Below are 15744 nucleotides of genomic sequence, written 5' to 3' on the forward strand. Positions count from 1 at the left end.
GGTCCCTCCTGCCCGGGTATTCCCGGGAGATTCTCCTGTCCCGGTTTCCCCTGTCCCGGTCCCACCGGGGGTTGTTCCAGCCCCGTTTTTCCCGGAGGACGCTCCATTCCCGGTTCCCCCTGTCCCGGTTCCCCCTCTCCCGGTCCCCCTGTCCCGTTCCCCCTATCCCGGTCCCACCGGGAGTTTCTCCTGTCCCGTTCTCCCTGTCCCGGTCCCACCGGGGGTTGTCCCAGCCCCGTGTTTCCCGGAGGACGCTCCATTCCCGGTTCTCCATTCCCGGTTCCCCCCTATCCCGGTCCCACCGGGACTCGTCCCAGCCCCGTGTTTCCCGGAGGACGCTCCATTCCCGGTTCCCCCCTATCCCGGTCCCACCGGGAATCGTCCCAGCCCCGTGTTTCCCGGAGGACGCTCCGTTCCCGGTCCCCCCTATCCCGGTCCCCCTCTCCCGGCCCGGGGCGGGCTCGCAGCGGCGGGGGCGGCCCCGGTGGGCGGGAGGGGGCGCGGGGAGCCCGGCCCCGCTCCGGTTCCGCCTACAAAGGGCTCCGGCCGGGCGGGCCCCGCTCACAGCCCCGGGACCCCGCGCCCATGGGCGGCTGCCGGGCCCCGCCGCGGCCCGGGGCGGCTCCTCGCCGTCCTCGGCCCCCGGTTCCGGCCGGGGCGCAGCCCGGGGACTGAGGGGAATCCCGGGAAGAGGCCACGGGAAGCTCGGGAAATCCCGCAGGGTGAGCGGGGACGGGGGGGACGCGGAGCGCCGGGAGCGGAGCGGGGTGGGCGGAGAGGGAGAGGCTCCGGTTCTCCCGGGATGCTCCTGTCCCGAATTCCTGTCGCGGTTCTCCCGGGATGCTCCTGTCCCGAATTCCTCTGTCCTGGTTCTCTCGGGATGCTCCTGTCCCGAATTCCTGTCCCGGTTCTCCCGGGGATGCTCCTGTCCCGAATTCCTCTGTCCCGGTTCTTCCGGGATGCTCCAGTCCCGAATTCCTGTGTCCCGGTTCTCCTGGGGGATGCTCCAGTCCCGAATTCCTGTCCCGGTTCTCCCGGGATGCTCCTGTCCCGAATTCCTCTGTCCCGGTTCTCCCGGGGATGCTCCTGTCCCGAATTCCTGTCCCGGTTCTCCCAGGATGCTCCTGTCCCAAATTCCTGTCCCGGTTCTCCCGGGGATGCTCCAGTCCCGAATTCCTGTCCCGGTTCTCCCAGGATGCTCCTGTCCCAAATTCCTGTCCCGGTTCCCCCTCTCCCAGTGGCCCCGGCTCCTGTCCCGGTTCCTATCCCGGTTCTCCCCATCCCCGTTTCCCCGGGGGAAGTTCCTGCCCCAAATCCCTGAGGGGGATTTTTGTGCCAGCACTCCCAGGGGATGCTCCTGTCTCAGTTCACCCTATCCCAGTTCCTGTCCCAGATCCCCTATCCCAGTTCCTATCCCAGTTCCTATCCTGGTTCCTGTCCTGGATCCCCCTGTCCCGGTTCCTGTCCTGGTTCCTGTCCTGGATCCCCTGTCCCGGTTCTCCCTATCCTGGTTCCTATCCCAGTTCCTATCCTGGTTCCTGTCCTGGATCCCCTGTCCCAGTTCTCCCTATCCTGGTTCCTATCCCCATTCCTGTCCCAGTTCCTACTCCAGTTCCTGTCCCAGTTCTCCCAATCCCAGTTCCTATCCCAGATCCCCTATCCCAGATCCCCTATCCCAGATCCCTTATCCCAGTTCCCCTATCCCAGATCCCCTATCCCAGATCCCCTATCCCAGATCCTATCCCAGTCCCTATCCCAGTTCCTATCCCAGTTCCTATCCCAGATCCCCTATCCTAGATCCCCTATCCCAGTTCCTATCCCGGTTCCTGTCCCAGTTCCCCCTATCCCAGATCCCCTATCTCGGTTCCTGTCCCAGATCCCCTGTCCCGGTGTCCCGGGTCAATCTCCACCCAGAGTTTCTCCCTGTCCCGCTTCCCCCGGGATGCTCCTGCCCCCATTCCCCATCCCCATTCCTGCGGGGGATTTCAGAGACCCCTCTGGAATTCCCGGATGATTTTCCCTCTTGGAAGTGGGACCAGAGCTGGGAGTGCTGCTGGTGTAACTGGGGTGGGGCTGACAAAATTCCAGCGGCACCAAATTCCCAGGGAAAACAGAATCCATGGATCTGTGCCTGCCCCTAATCCTGTCCAGCCTTTCCTGGGACACTGCCAGGGATCCAGGGATTCTCTGGGAATCCCAGCCCAGCCAGGAATCCCTTCCCAAGATCCCACCATCCCAAGCTCCCCTTTCCCACTGGAAGCCATTCCCTGGCTCCTGCCCCTCCAGCCCTTGCCCCAATCCCAGCTCTCCTGGAGCCCCTTTGGGATGGGGAAGCGGCTCCAAGGATTCCCTGGATCCTCCCCTGATCCAGCTGCACATTCCCAGCTGCTCTCCCAGCCCCGGAGCAGCTCCCTGCTCTCCTCTCCACTCCGTGTCCCGCTGATTTCGGGAACCCAATTCCAGGTGGGCTCTCAGCTGCCCCATCCTGATGCCAGAGCCAGGATTGGGATTGGGATTCAGGATTTGGGATTGGGGTTGGGGTTGGGATGTGCCGAGGCCCAGCCCCGTGGGACATTCCCGTTTTTCTCCAGCAGGATGGAGAACAAGGCCGTGGATCTCCACACCCTCTCCGAGCGGGAGAACGGATCCGTCCTGGAGGAGCCCTTCGAGGGTCGGAGCCTTTCCAAGCTGAACCTCTGCGAGCACGGTGAGGGCGGATCCGCCCCCGGACCCACCCGGGATCCACTCGGGATCTGCCCCCAGATCCACCCCTGGATCCACTTCTGGATCCACCCCTGGGTCCACCCCTGGGTCCACCTCTGGATCCACCTCTGGATCCACTTGGGATCTGCCTTGGGATCTGCCTTGGCATCCACCTCCGGATCTACTTCCAGATCCACCTCTGGATCCACCCCAGGATCTACCTCCAGATCCACCCCTGGTTCCGCCTTGGAATCCATCCCTGCATCCACTTCAGGATCCACCTCTGGGTCCACCTATGGATCTGCTTTGGGATCCAACCCAGGATCCATCCCTGGATCCACCTCTGGATCTGCCTCCAGATCCTCCCCCTCCCACCAGATCTACCCCAGGATCCACCTCCGGATCCACCTCCGGAACCACCCCATATCCACCCAAGGGTCCACCCTTGGATCCACCTTGGGATCCACTTCCAGATCCACCTCCAGATCCCTCCTGGATCTCCCCTCAGATCCACCCTGGGATCCACCCTGGGATCCATCCCTGGGATCCACCCCTGGATCCATGGCAGGGGTGGGAGCACACAGATCTCCCAGGAAGGAGCTCCGGATGTGGCTCCTCTCGTGCAGGGATGATCTCCGCGCTCAGCTCCGCGTTCCAGCCGGGATTCCCGGCCCTGGGAATGGTGGATTCCATGGAGGGAGCAGCACCGGGAGGTGTCTTGGCCCTGGCCCGGGTTTTCCAGGGATTCTGTGGCTCCCTGGATCCCTGGCAGTGTCCAGGGAAAGGTTGGACAGGGCTTGGAGCACCCTGGGATGGTGGGAAGTGTCCCTGGGATGGGATTGAAAGTCCATGGATCCCATCCAAACCATTCTGGGATTCTGGGATCAGGGACACTCAGGATCCATCCCGAGGGATTTTTATGGAATCTGGGGATGGAAAAGGGAAGGGAGAACCTTCCTGGAGTCGCAAATTCCCAGTGAAAGCCCTGGATCCCGAAATTCCTTCTCAAGGAGGAGTCGGGATGGGGCTGGATCCAACGCCAGGCTGGGAGAGCAGCTGGGAATGTGCAGCTGGATCAGGGGAGGATCCAGGGAATCCTTGGAGCCGCTTCCCCATCCCAAAGGGGCTCCAGGAGAGCTGGGATTGGGGCAAGGGCTGGAGGGGCAGGAGCCAGGGAATGGCTTCCAGTGGGAAAGGGGAGCTTGGGATGGTGGGAGCTTGGGAAGGGATTCCTGGCTGGAAGGGTGGGGAGGGGCTGGCTGAGCTGGGAACATCCAGCTCCGCATAAATTCCCCCTGGGAATGCTGCAAGGGGCTCATGGAGGTGACTCCAAGGGGACTCGTGGGGGTAGGGACAGCTCTGGATCCGGAGGGAGAATTCCCCATCCAGGAGACCCCTGAGTGTTGATCCCATTCCCAAAATCCCTGCTCCTGCCTCTTCCCAGCTTCCCGATCCGGCTGTTCCCATCCCTTCCCACTGGGAAACCTCTGGAAAAGCCGGGAGGGAAGAGCCGGAGCCCCCCGGGACCGATCCCAGAATTCCCAGCAAATCCCTGGGAAAGGCTGGAGGTGCCTCCCTGGCTTTGGGGTGGTTTCGATGGAACCCCGCCTGGAATTCTCGGGGCCCATCCCAAGGCGGGGCTGACCCTCCAGGGAACCCCATTCCCACGGGAGCGGGATTTCTGGGAAGGGGCTGGAGCGAGGTCACCCCTGAGGGTGGCACCACCCGGATCCCGCCGAGGATCCATCGGGAGCGCGACCCAAACCTTCTGCTGGCCCGGGAACGCCGTTCCCGGACCTTTTCCAGGCTTTCAGGGACCCCAGATCCCCGAATCCCGGTTGTTTTCCTCCTCCCGCTCCCTGGAGCCTGGGCAGGGGCAGGAAATGCTCGCTTTTCCTTGGATCCCGGCCCTTTGCGCGGGCAAACGCTTCCAAGGGCCGGGAATGGGAGTGGGTGGATCGGGGCGCGCCGCCAGCTCCTCCCGGGGTGTCCCAGGAGCCGCTGGAAGTGCGAAATGTCAGGAAAACATCGGCGCCCTCCCCATCCCGCGGCTCCATCCCAGGAATCGTGGGCCGGGAGCGGGGGGACGAGATCCAGCTGGAGCATCCCGGATCCCACCTGAGCCGCATTCCCGCGGGATCGGCCCCCGGGTCCAGCCCGGAGCTCAGCGCCGGGCTCCCAAAGCCGGGCTGGGTTTCGGGATCCACCCACCGTAACCCCTTCCCGGCTGGAGCCTTTTCCAGCCATCCCCATTCTCCCGGGATGGACACGCGGGGACAAGGACAGGGATGGCGTGGGAGAGGGTCCCTGGAATTCTGGGATCCCCCCCCCCCCCCATCCAGGGGTTCCATCGCCGGAATTCCAGGGAGCGGTGAGATCCCACCTGGGCATTGCCCGGCAGGGATGGGCCAGGCTGGAGCTGGGAGTTGCCGTGGGATGGAATCCCAAATCCCAGCGGGAATGCTCGAGGCTGGAGCTGGGAATTGCCGTGGGAGGTGATCCCAAATCCCAGCGGGAATGCTCGAGGCTGGAGCTGGGAATTGCTGTGGGATGGGATCCCAGATCCCAGCGGGAATGGGCCAGGCTGGAGCTGGGAATTGCCGTGGGATGGGATCCCAAATCCCAGTGGGAATGCTCGAGGCTGGAGCTGGGAATTGCTGTGGGATGGGATCCCAAATCCCAGCGGGAATGGGCCAGGCTGGAGCTGGGAATTGGTCCCGGCCATGGGATGTGATGAGATTCTCAAATCCCAGTGGGAATTGGCCAGGCTGGAAGTGGGAACTGCTCCTGGACAGGGAATGAGATCCCAAATCCCAGCGGGAATGAGATCCCAAATCCCAGCAGGGATGGGCCAGCCTGGATCCGGCCATGGATCAGCGCTGTCTCCATCCGGGAGGTTTGGATTTGGGATTCCCCTCTCCTGTGGGATGAGGGGCTCTGGATCGGAGCCTTGGAGCTCTGAGGGGCACAAAACACCCGGATGGAGGCTCCAGGTGGGAATCCTGGGCTTTTCCTCCATCTTCCGTTGGTGCCTCCTCGGGGAAACTCAGATCTGGGCAAGGATGGATCCAGGTGGTGCTGCCGGAGCTGGAATGGGACTGCTGGGAAAATCCCAGAATTCCGGTGTTCCTGCCGGGATCCAACAGGGAATGCTTTGGGTGGGAAGAGACCTTCAGACTCATCCCATTCCATGGGCAGGGACACTTCCCACGATCCCAGGGGTGCTCCGAGCCCATCCAACCTTTCCTTGGATACCCCCAGGGATTCTCTGGGAATCCCAGCCCAGCCGGGAATCCCTTCCCAAGCTCCCACCATCCCAAGCTCCCCTTTCCCACTGGAAGCCATTCCCTGGCTCCTGCCCCTCCAGCCCTTGCCCCAATCCCAGCTCTCCCGGAGCCCCTTTGGGATGGGCAAGCGGCTCCAAGGATTCCCTGGATCCTCCCCTGATCCAGCTGCACATTCCCAGCTGCTCTCCCAGCCTGGCGTTGGATCCAGCCCCATCCCGACTCCTCCTTGAGAAGGAATTTCAGGATCCAGGGGCTTCACTGGGAATTCGGGACTCCAGGAAGGGTCTCCCTTCCCTTTTCCATCCCTGGATTCCATAAAAATCCCTCAGGATGGATCCTGAGTGTCCTTGATCCCGGAATGGTTTGGGATGGGATCCATGGACCCTCAATCCCATCCCGTGGACAATTCCCACCATCCCAGGGTGATCCAAATCCACCCTGGGACACTGCCAGGGATCCAGGGATTCTCTGGGAATCCCAGCCCAGCCAGGAATCCCTTCCCAAGGTCCCACCATCCCAAGCTCCCCTTTCCCACTGGAAGCCATTCCCTGGCTCCCTCCAGCCTGGACCCACCCCAGCAGCTCCAGAGGATCCCGGAGTGGTTTGGGTGGGAAGGCAGCTCCAACCCCACCCCAACACCTCCCAGCATCCCGGGCGGCTCCAATCCCATCCCACCTTTCCTTGGCCATTCCAAGGGCGGAGCCCCTCGCTGCTCCCCGGGGACGATCCCAGCCGTTCCCTCGGCATTCCGAGGCCTCCGCGATCCCGTGTCCCGCTCCCTCCCTCCCTCCCGCAGATCCCGGCCGGAGGATGAGGCCCTGGGGATGCCGTGGCCGGATGGGCTCCGTGGCGGTGCTGAAGTATTCCGTGGTGGGACTTTACCTCCTGGTGCTCCTCATCCTGGTGGGAATCTTCATCCTGGCAGGTGAGCCTGCGCCTGGGATGCTCCCAGGACTTCCAGGAGTTTCCATGGGATCCCTGCCCGGGAGGGTTTTCCGGGTCATTCAGGGGAGGGAAAGTCGGGATCCAGCAGGAAAAAAAAACCAACCAACCAACCAAACAAAAAACCCTCCAAAACCTATAAAAAAACCCATAAAAAAACCCCAAAGAACTCCAAAAAAATCCCCCCCAAAAATCCCAAAACCCTATAAAAACCCCCAAAGAATTCTAAAAAAAAATCCCCCCAAAAACCCCAAAAATCCATAAAAACCCATGAAAAGCCCTAAAGAATTCTACAAAAAAAAAAAAAAATCCCCCCAAACCCTCAAAAAAACCCCAAAAAACCGTAGCAAAACCCCAAAGAAATTTTTAAAAATCCCCAAAAAATCCTCCAAAAAACCTCCAAAAACCCATTTTCAAACCCCAAAAATTTGAAAAAAAAAAATCCCCCAAAAAAACCCCAAAAACCAAAAAAACTCCCCAAAACCCCATCGCTCCCGCCCAGCTGTGTTTTCCTGGGATAAGGACGATGGGATGCAGGCAGGGCCTTGTCCTGGCACATTCCAGAGGCCCTGCCTCCCCTTTCCCAAATTTTGGTGAGCTCAGGGATGGCAAAGCCCCTCGGCACACGAATTCCATGGGATCCCAGGCCTCTTTCCCCCTTGTCCTCCCGGAAGAAATTTGGGAATTTCCCGCTTTGATCCCGGATCCCGGGATCTCCCTCGATGGGCCGGAAACACCGCCTCCGTGGATCCATCCCTCCTTCCCGGAGTTTATCCCGTTTTTTATGGTGTGAGCCCCCCCATTTTCCATCCCCCAATCCCTCCAAGGGCTGGGAAAGGCCGGAGGAGATTTTCCCTGGAATTTTCCTGGGCCTCTCCCGCCGGGCATTGTTTGGATGTTGTTGTTGGCCGGCGGATCCCGGAGCGAGGGTCGCGACGGATCCGGGATAAGCTCCGCTCCAGGAACAGCAACAACAACATCAGCATCAACCTCTGGCACTGGGAATCTCCCAGTTCCCACCTCCCGGAGCGGCGGGACTGGCAGAATTCCGGGAAAACCCCGAGAAAACCATTCCAGGTTGTCACCCGGAATCCTGGAAAAGGGGAGCGGGGGAGGAAATCAGGGAAATCATCTCCGTGGATGTGGCTTTCCAATTCCAGTTTCAAATTTCTTTCAGAATTTTAGGATTTTGGGATTTTAAGCCAAGCCTCTGGATTTGGATGCGGCCAAGTGCTGGAATTTTGAGCTGGGGGTGTCCAGAGGGATTTATCCCAGCTGGAAAACCACAGGGATGGGGTGGGACACAGGGGGTCAGGTCCAGCCGTGGGGAGACAGCCCCAGCTCCGGGGCCTGGAGCCGCTGGTCCTTGGAAAACCGGGAATGTTCACGGACACCTCTCACGGCGGAAGGCTCGGATTTCCCATGGGAAAATCCCCGCTGGAAGGCTCCTGGAGACAGGAATTCCTCTCCAGCTCCATCTCCCGCCTGAGGGGAGAGGGAGCGGGAGAGATGCGTGGAATCATGGAATGGTTCCGGTGGGAAGGGACGGGGAAGGGTCCCGAATTCCACAGGGACAATTCCCGCTGTCCCAGGCTGCTCCGAGCCCTGTCCAAACTGTCCTGGAATGTTTTGGGGCGGGTGAGACCGGGAATGGTTTGGGATCCAGCTGGGCCACGTGATTTTCCTTGGAAAAGAGGTTGGGAAAACGGGTCAGCGGCACGAATCCTGGGAAACACCTTGGGATCCAGCAGGAAAAAAATCAAACGGAAACGAAACAAAAAACACAAAAAACCCATTAAAAACCCATAAAAAAACCCCAAAGAATTCGAAAAAAATCCCCCCAAAAATCCCCAAAACACCCCAAAACCCATAAAAAACCCCCAAAGAATTTTAAAAAAAATCCCTAGAAAACCTCCAAAAAAATCCCCCAAATAATCCCCAAAAAAAACCAAAAACCCATAAAAAAACCACCAAAGAACTAAAAAAAAACCCCAAAAAAATCTAAGAAATCCCCCCCAAAACCCATAAAAACCCCATTAAAAAACCCCAAAGAATTACAAAAACATCCCCTCAATAATCCTAAAACATCCCAAAAATACCTAAAAAACCCCAAAGAATTCTTAAAAGAATCCCCCCAAAAAACCACAAAAGACCCCAAAACCTCATAAAAAACTCCAAGGAATTGAATTACAATAAAATCCCCCCAAAACCCAAAAAAAACCTTAAAAACCCATAAGAAACCCCAAAGAATTTAAAAAAAAATCCCCTCAGAAAAACCCCAAAACCCCATTAAAAAAAAAACCTTAAAACCCATTAAAAAAAATTGAAATCCCTCCAGGAATTATCCTGGCACATTCCAGGGCTCCTGCCTCCCCTTTCCCAAGTTTTGCTGAGTGCAGGGATGGCAAAGCCCCTTGGGAATGCCCGGAATTCCCACCCAGCCCCTGAGGGAATTGTTCTGAATTCCGACCTGAACTTTCCCTGCCGGCGAAACTTGGGGCTGTTCCCTCTGGCGGTTCCGTGAATCACAACAAAATCCCAAATATCCCGACGTTTCCCCCCCCCCCCCGGGAATGCTTTTCCCTGTAGTTTCCCATCCTTCCCCCGGGATCTGCTCCACCTGAGCCCCCTCCAACCCCTCAGATCCCTCCCAGGGATCCCGGGGATGAGCAGAGGGAACCGGACCCTGCGCCGCCCCAGGAGGAGAATCCCGGCCGGAATTCCGGGACAAACTGTGGGATTCGGGAGCAGGGACTGGGAAGGTGCCTGGAGGAACCTGATTCCAGCTTGGACAGGGCTTGGAGGGACAGGGAGAGGTGTCGGGGTTGGGATGGGGTGGGACTGAAGGGCCCTTCCCACCCAAACCATTCCAGGATCCTCTGGAGCTGCCGGGATGGATCCAGGCTGGGGTTCTGTGTCCTGGCAGATAAATCCCGTGGGATGCAGCTCTGAGGGATCCAAGGAAAACTCTGAGCTCCAGGGAATCCTTGGAGCCGCTTCCCAAGCCTCAAGGGGCTCCAGGAGAGCTGGGATTTGGGAAAGGGCTGGAGGGAGCCAGGGAATGGCTTCCAGTGGGAAAGGGGAGCTTGGGATGGTGGGATCTTGGGAAGGGATTCCTGGCTGGGCTGGGATTCCCAGAGAATCCCTGGATCCCTGGCAGTGCCCAAGGGTGGTTTTGGATCACCCTGGGATGGTGGGAAGTGTCCCTGGGATGGGATTGAAGGTCCATGGATCCCATCCCAAACCATTCCGGGATTCTGGGATCAAGGACACTCAGGATCCATCCCGAGGGATTTTTATGGAATTCAGGGATGGAAAAGGGAAGGGAGACCCTTCCTGGAGTCCCGAATTCCCAGTGAAGCCCCTGGATCCCGAAATTCCTTCTCAAGGAGGAATTGGGATGAGGCTGGATGCAATGGCAGGCTGGGAGAGCAGCTGGGAATGTGCAGCTGGATCAGGGGAGGATCCAGGGAATCCTTGGAGCCGCTTCCCCATCCCAAAGGGGCTCCAGGAGAGCTGGGATTGGGGCAAGGGCTGGAGGGAGCCAGGGAATGGCTTCCAGTGGGAAAGGGGAGCTTGGGATGGTGGGATCTTGGGAAGGGATTCCTGGCCGGGCTGGGATTCCCAGAGAATCCCTGGATCCCTGGGGGTTCTCAGGAAAGGTTGGAGCACCCTGGGATCATAGGATGAGGTGGAGCAGGATGAGCTTCACGGTTCCTCCCCACCCAACCCCTCCCAGGGCCCTCCAGCCCTTCTCCAGCACCCGCCCTCCTTCTCCAGCCTTGGATTCCTCGCATGGGGGGAACCTTCCGGGCCGGGAACTTCCCCTGCAGGCACCGAGGAGCCGGGAACGTCCTCGGGAGGACGCCCCGGGGCTCCTCCTGACCTCCCTCCCTGCTCCACCGCAGCGTCCCGGCCCCAGGCGTCCCCCGAGGAGCTGAGGGCGCTGCTGGGCGACGTCCAGCGCCTCAACGGGACCTTCCGGGACCTGCAGCTGCGGCTGCTGCCGCGGCCCCCGCCCCAGGCCGACCTCCTGGAGCACGTCTGGAGGCTCCAGGACCTCCTGCAGAACCACTCGGACTCGCTGCTCCTGCTCTCGGGCTCGCTCCAGCGGCTGCAGGGGCTCCTGTGGGCGCTGCAGAGCCAGGCCGGACAGACGGACAGCTCGCTGCAGAGGCTGCGGGACTCGCTGGGCCAGCAGAGCGACGCGGCCCAGCTGGAGCTGTCGCGGCTCTCGGTGGAGGCCAACGGCAGCCGGCTGCTCCTGGAGCACCACCAGCACCTCCTGGCGCACCTGGGCGGGCGGCTGGAGGCGCTGGGCGAGCAGGCGGCGGCGCTGGGCGCGGCGGTGGAGGCCATGAACCGCAGCTTCTCCTACGACCTCCGCCTGCAGCGCTCCCGGCTCCGCGACCTGCAGGCGCTCCTGGGCAACGCCAGCGCGGACGGGCGCAGGATGCGGGCGGCGCACGGGGCCATGGAGAGGCAGCTGAGGCTGGAGCTGGCCCTGCTCAACAACGTCACCGAGGAGCTGCGCATGAAGGACTGGGAGCACTCCGTGGCGCTGAGGAACATCTCCGTCATCCGGGGTGAGTGGTGGGAATGCTCTGGAACGTCTCCGTGGTCCGGGGTGAGTGGTGGGAATGTTCTGGAACGTCTCCGTCATCCGGGGTGAGTGGTGGGAATGCTCCGGAACGTCTCCGTGATCCGGGGTGAGTGGTGGGAACGTTCCAGAACATCTCCATGATCCGGGGTGAGTGGTGGGATGGGGAACGTCTCTGTGATCCGGGGTGAGCGGTGGGAACGTTCCAGAACATCTCCATGATCCGGGGTGAGTGTTGGGAACGTTCCGGAACATCTCCGTGATCCGGGGTGAGTGGTGGGAATGTTCCAGAACATCTCCATGATCCGGGGTGAGTGTTGGGATGGGGAACATCTCTGTGATCCGGGGTGAGCGGTGGGAACGTTCCAGAACATCTCCGTGATCCGGGATGAGTGGTGGGAATGCTCCAGAACATCTCCATGATCCAGGGCGAGTGGTGGGAATGCTCTGGAACCCCACCATGATCCAGGGTGAGTGGTGGGAATGCTCTGGAACCCCACCGTGATCCAGGGCGAGTGGTGGGAATGTTCTGGAACGTCTCCGTGATCCGGGGCGAGCGGTGGGATGGGGAATGGTCCCCGCGCACTCCTGTGGGATGGGTCTGTGGCGGGTCAGGCCATCGGGGGTTGGAGAATCCCTGGATTCTCCAGTTGGAGAACAACTCCAGAGGAGTTGTTGAGGTTGGAAAAGCTCTCCAAGGTGGTGGAGTCCGGCTGGTCACCAGCACTGATCCATGTCCCCCCAAATCCATGTGGATTTTAACCCCGCCAAGGATGGGGACCGCTCCCCAAACCGCCCTGGGCCTGTTCCAACCCTTCACAGCCCTTTCCATCAAGGAACTGTTCCCAATATCCAACGAAACCTTCCCTGGCGCAGCCTCAGGACCTTTCCTCATCCTGTTTCGTGTTTCTCGGGAGCAGGGCCCAATTCCCAACCGGCTCCAACTGCTCATGGAATTGTGGGGAGGGAAAAGGTCCCCCCTGAGCCTCCTTTGCTCCAGGCTGAGCCCCTGCCCAGCTCCCTCAGCCCCTGCTGGGGCTCCATTCCCTGCCCAGCTCCCTCAGCCCCTCCTGGGGCTCCATTCCCTGCCCAGCTCCCTCAGCCCCTCCTGGGGCTCCATTCCCTGCCCAGCTCCCTCAGCCCCTGCTGGGGCTCCATTCCCCTTCCCAGCTCCGTTCCCTGCCCTGGACACGCTCCAGCCCCTCCAGGTCTCTCTGGTCGGATCTGCTCCCATCCGTCCTCGCTCAGGTGTCTCCATCCCCTTGGATTCTGCAAATATTCCCCATCCACGGTTTGGAAGGAAGCTCCCAAGCTTCCCTCAAAGCTGCCAGGAAAAACCAACCTCCCCCATCCCATCTTCTCCTCCTTTCCCACCCTCAGCCCTTCCCAAATCCCGGAATTGTTTGGGTGGGAAGGGCCCTGAAATCCCATCCTGTTCCAACTCCAACCCCTCCCAGTGTCCCAGGCTGCTCCCAGCCCTGTCCAGCCTGGCCTTGGGCACTGCCAGGGATCCAGGGGCAGCCCCAGCTGCCCTGGGAATGCTGTGCCAGGGAGGAGGAAATCCATGGAGAAACCCAGGAGGTCCCAGTGGGAGCTCCAGGGCGGAGCAGGAGGCTGGGAGCAGCTCCTGCCCCTTTTTCCACCGGCTGCACCTGCGGAGACCCCAGGGGCTGTCGCTCACTCCTGGTGCTTCCAGCTGGAATTCCAGGATCCCCCTCCGGATCCCTCTCTGGATCCCACTGCAGATCCCTCTCTGGATCCCTCTCTGGATCCCACAGATTTCCTACAGAGCATTCCCAGATCCCGATTCCCGATCCGTTAAAACACATCCCTGCTCTTCCTGCCCCTTTTCCAGCTCCCAGAGCCCGGCCTGGATCTCAGCTTCCCGAGTTCCTGGCTTTTAGGATTCCTCAGAAAACAGTTCCCAAACTTCCCCCTGGATGGGTGGGAATGACCCTCCCCAGCCTCTCCCTGCCCTGTTTTCTCTCATCCCAGGAATATTTTTTTTCTTCCCTGTTGTTTTTCTCTTCCAACTCCTTCTTCCCAGTGTTTTGTCTCCCGATTATTCTCAGCTTTTGGGATTTGAGCCTTTGCAGGATGAGGGATGTATTTTGCTGGAATTCCAGCTGGAATTCCAAGGCCAGGGCTGGTGCCAAGGCACTTGTTCCCCATGTTCCAGCTGCTGATCCAGAGGGGATGGATGTGGTGGATCCCCAGGAGATCCAGGAGATCCATCCCCCTGGAATACCAACAGCTCCTGGGGTGTGCTCTCCCTCATCCCTGGGGGACCTTGGCTCCCGATCCCGGTTCTTGGGACGTTTTTGGGATGCTGGGATCACCCTGCCCCAGTCGCTTTGATATTTCCCTATTTCCCCACTCCTCGGATCCCGCTTTTCCCTCCCCATCCATGGGAATGACGTCACCTGCTCTGGGATGAAGCCACCGAGGGTGGGACCCGTCCCGGAGCCCTGGAATCCCGAAACCAACCCCTCCCCAAGAGCTGGCACCGGATTCATCAGCCCTGACACATTCCTGGCATCCCAAACTTCCCTCTCCTCCCATCCCATGGACAATTCCTGGGGCCCCGTGCCCAGCTGGATCCATCCCAGCTCCAGATGTCCTTGGGTGAGTCCGTCCTGTTCCCGGCTGGATTTGGCCGAGCCATTCCCTGCCTGCCTGCCTGGGGGGGCCTTTTCCTTCTCCCCAAATCCTCGGCTGTCCCCAGCTCCGCATCCTGGATCCTGGAATTGGGCGGTGGCGGCTTGGGAAGGTCCCCAGGCTCCTCTCCAGCACCCAGGGATCGCTCCGAGCACCTCCCGGAGCAGTTTTGGGAGTTTTGGGAGCCGCCACGAGGGAGAATTCCCGGGATCTGCTCCGTGGATCCCTGGGTGGGATCAGATCCCAAAGGTGACAGGACGGTCCCATCCCTCAGGAAGCGCCTCATCCCGCTGGGATTGGCGGGTGGGAAGCAGGAATGGGGTTTCCCAGGTGTGACCCTCAGGAGCTGTGGGGCGGGAAGAGCTGGGAATGCTCCGGAGCCTCTCCCAGCCGCCATTCCCGGTTTTCCTCCAGCCCAGCTGCTCCCTGGGTCCCAGGAGCTGTTCCTGGGATGGGACCGGCCCCGGCAGCATTCCAGAAAATCTGCGGCTGCCCCATCCCTGGAAGTGCCCATCCCAAGGATCTGGGATCCATCCCAAGGATCTGGGATCCATCCCAAGGGTCTGGGGTCTATCCCTGGGATCCGGAGTCCATTCCCAGGATCCAGGGTCCATCCCAGGGATCTGGGGTCCATTCCCAGGACCCAGGGTCCATCCCAAGGTCTGGGGTCCATCCCTGGGATCTGGGGTTCATTCCCAGGATCTGGAGTCCATCCCAAGGGTCTGGGGTCCATCCCTGGGAGCCGGGGTCCATCCCTGGGATCTGGAGTCCATCCCTGAGATCTGGTGTCCATCCCTGGGATCTGGGGTCCATTCTCAGGATCCAGGGTCCATCCCTGGGATCCGGGGTCCATCCCTGGGATCTGGGGTCCATTCTCAGGATCCAGGGTCCATCCCTGAGATCTGGTGTCCATCCCTGGGATCCAGGGTCCATCCCTTATCCCCTCGGCCCCTGGAGCTGCTCATTCCCTGGGGAAGAGACAGCCAGGGCCAGTAATTCCATGTTTCCCATCATCCTTTCCTATCCCAAACCGTCTCCAGCTTGGGATGTTTCCCAGCCTTCGCGTGGGTCAGGATCCCACTCCGGATCCCACTCCGGATCCCACAGATTCCTACTGAGCATTCCCAAATCTCAGTTCCTGATCCGTTAAAACACATCCCTGCTCTTCCCGCCCCTTTTCCAGCTCCCAGAGCCCGGCCTGGATCTCAGCTTCCCGAGTTCCTGGCTTTTAGGATTTCTTGGAGAACAGTTCCCAAACTTCCCCCTGGATGGGTGGGAATGACCCTTCCCGGCCTCTCCCTGCCCTGTTTTCTCTCATCCCAGGAATATTTTTTTCTTCCCTGTTGTTTTTCTCTTCCAACTCCTTCTTCCCAGTGTTTTGTCTCCCGATTATTCTCAGCTTTCGGGATTTGAGCCTTTGCAGGATGAGGGATAAAACCCGGGATTGGGATTTTCTGCTTGTTCCTGGGATTTTACCAAAATCCTGCTGTCGATCCTCTCCTCGAGGATCATCTCCAGAAGTCCCTGCCCCTGGATGATCCTTAAAATCCTTTC

At 60.1% G+C, this 15744-nt stretch overlaps 1 protein-coding gene across 1 annotated transcript in view; it reads left to right on the forward strand.

Annotated features, from left to right (window-relative positions):
* Nucleotides 1–677: 677 nt before the first annotated feature.
* Nucleotides 678–15744, forward strand: part of SCARA5 (scavenger receptor class A member 5) — a 29916-nt gene continuing 14849 nt past the window's right edge. Inside the window, exons 1-4 of the mRNA XM_036405267.2 lie at nucleotides 678–722; nucleotides 2595–2707; nucleotides 6787–6915; nucleotides 10841–11518. Coding sequence (XP_036261160.1) covers nucleotides 2596–2707; nucleotides 6787–6915; nucleotides 10841–11518 — 919 coding nt within the window. The 5' untranslated portion in view covers nucleotides 678–722; nucleotide 2595. The remainder of the gene's footprint in view (nucleotides 723–2594; nucleotides 2708–6786; nucleotides 6916–10840; nucleotides 11519–15744) is intronic.

Source organism: Molothrus ater, chromosome 32, assembly GCF_012460135.2.
Source record: "Molothrus ater isolate BHLD 08-10-18 breed brown headed cowbird chromosome 32, BPBGC_Mater_1.1, whole genome shotgun sequence".
In the NCBI taxonomy this organism is placed as follows: Eukaryota; Metazoa; Chordata; class Aves; order Passeriformes; family Icteridae; genus Molothrus; species Molothrus ater.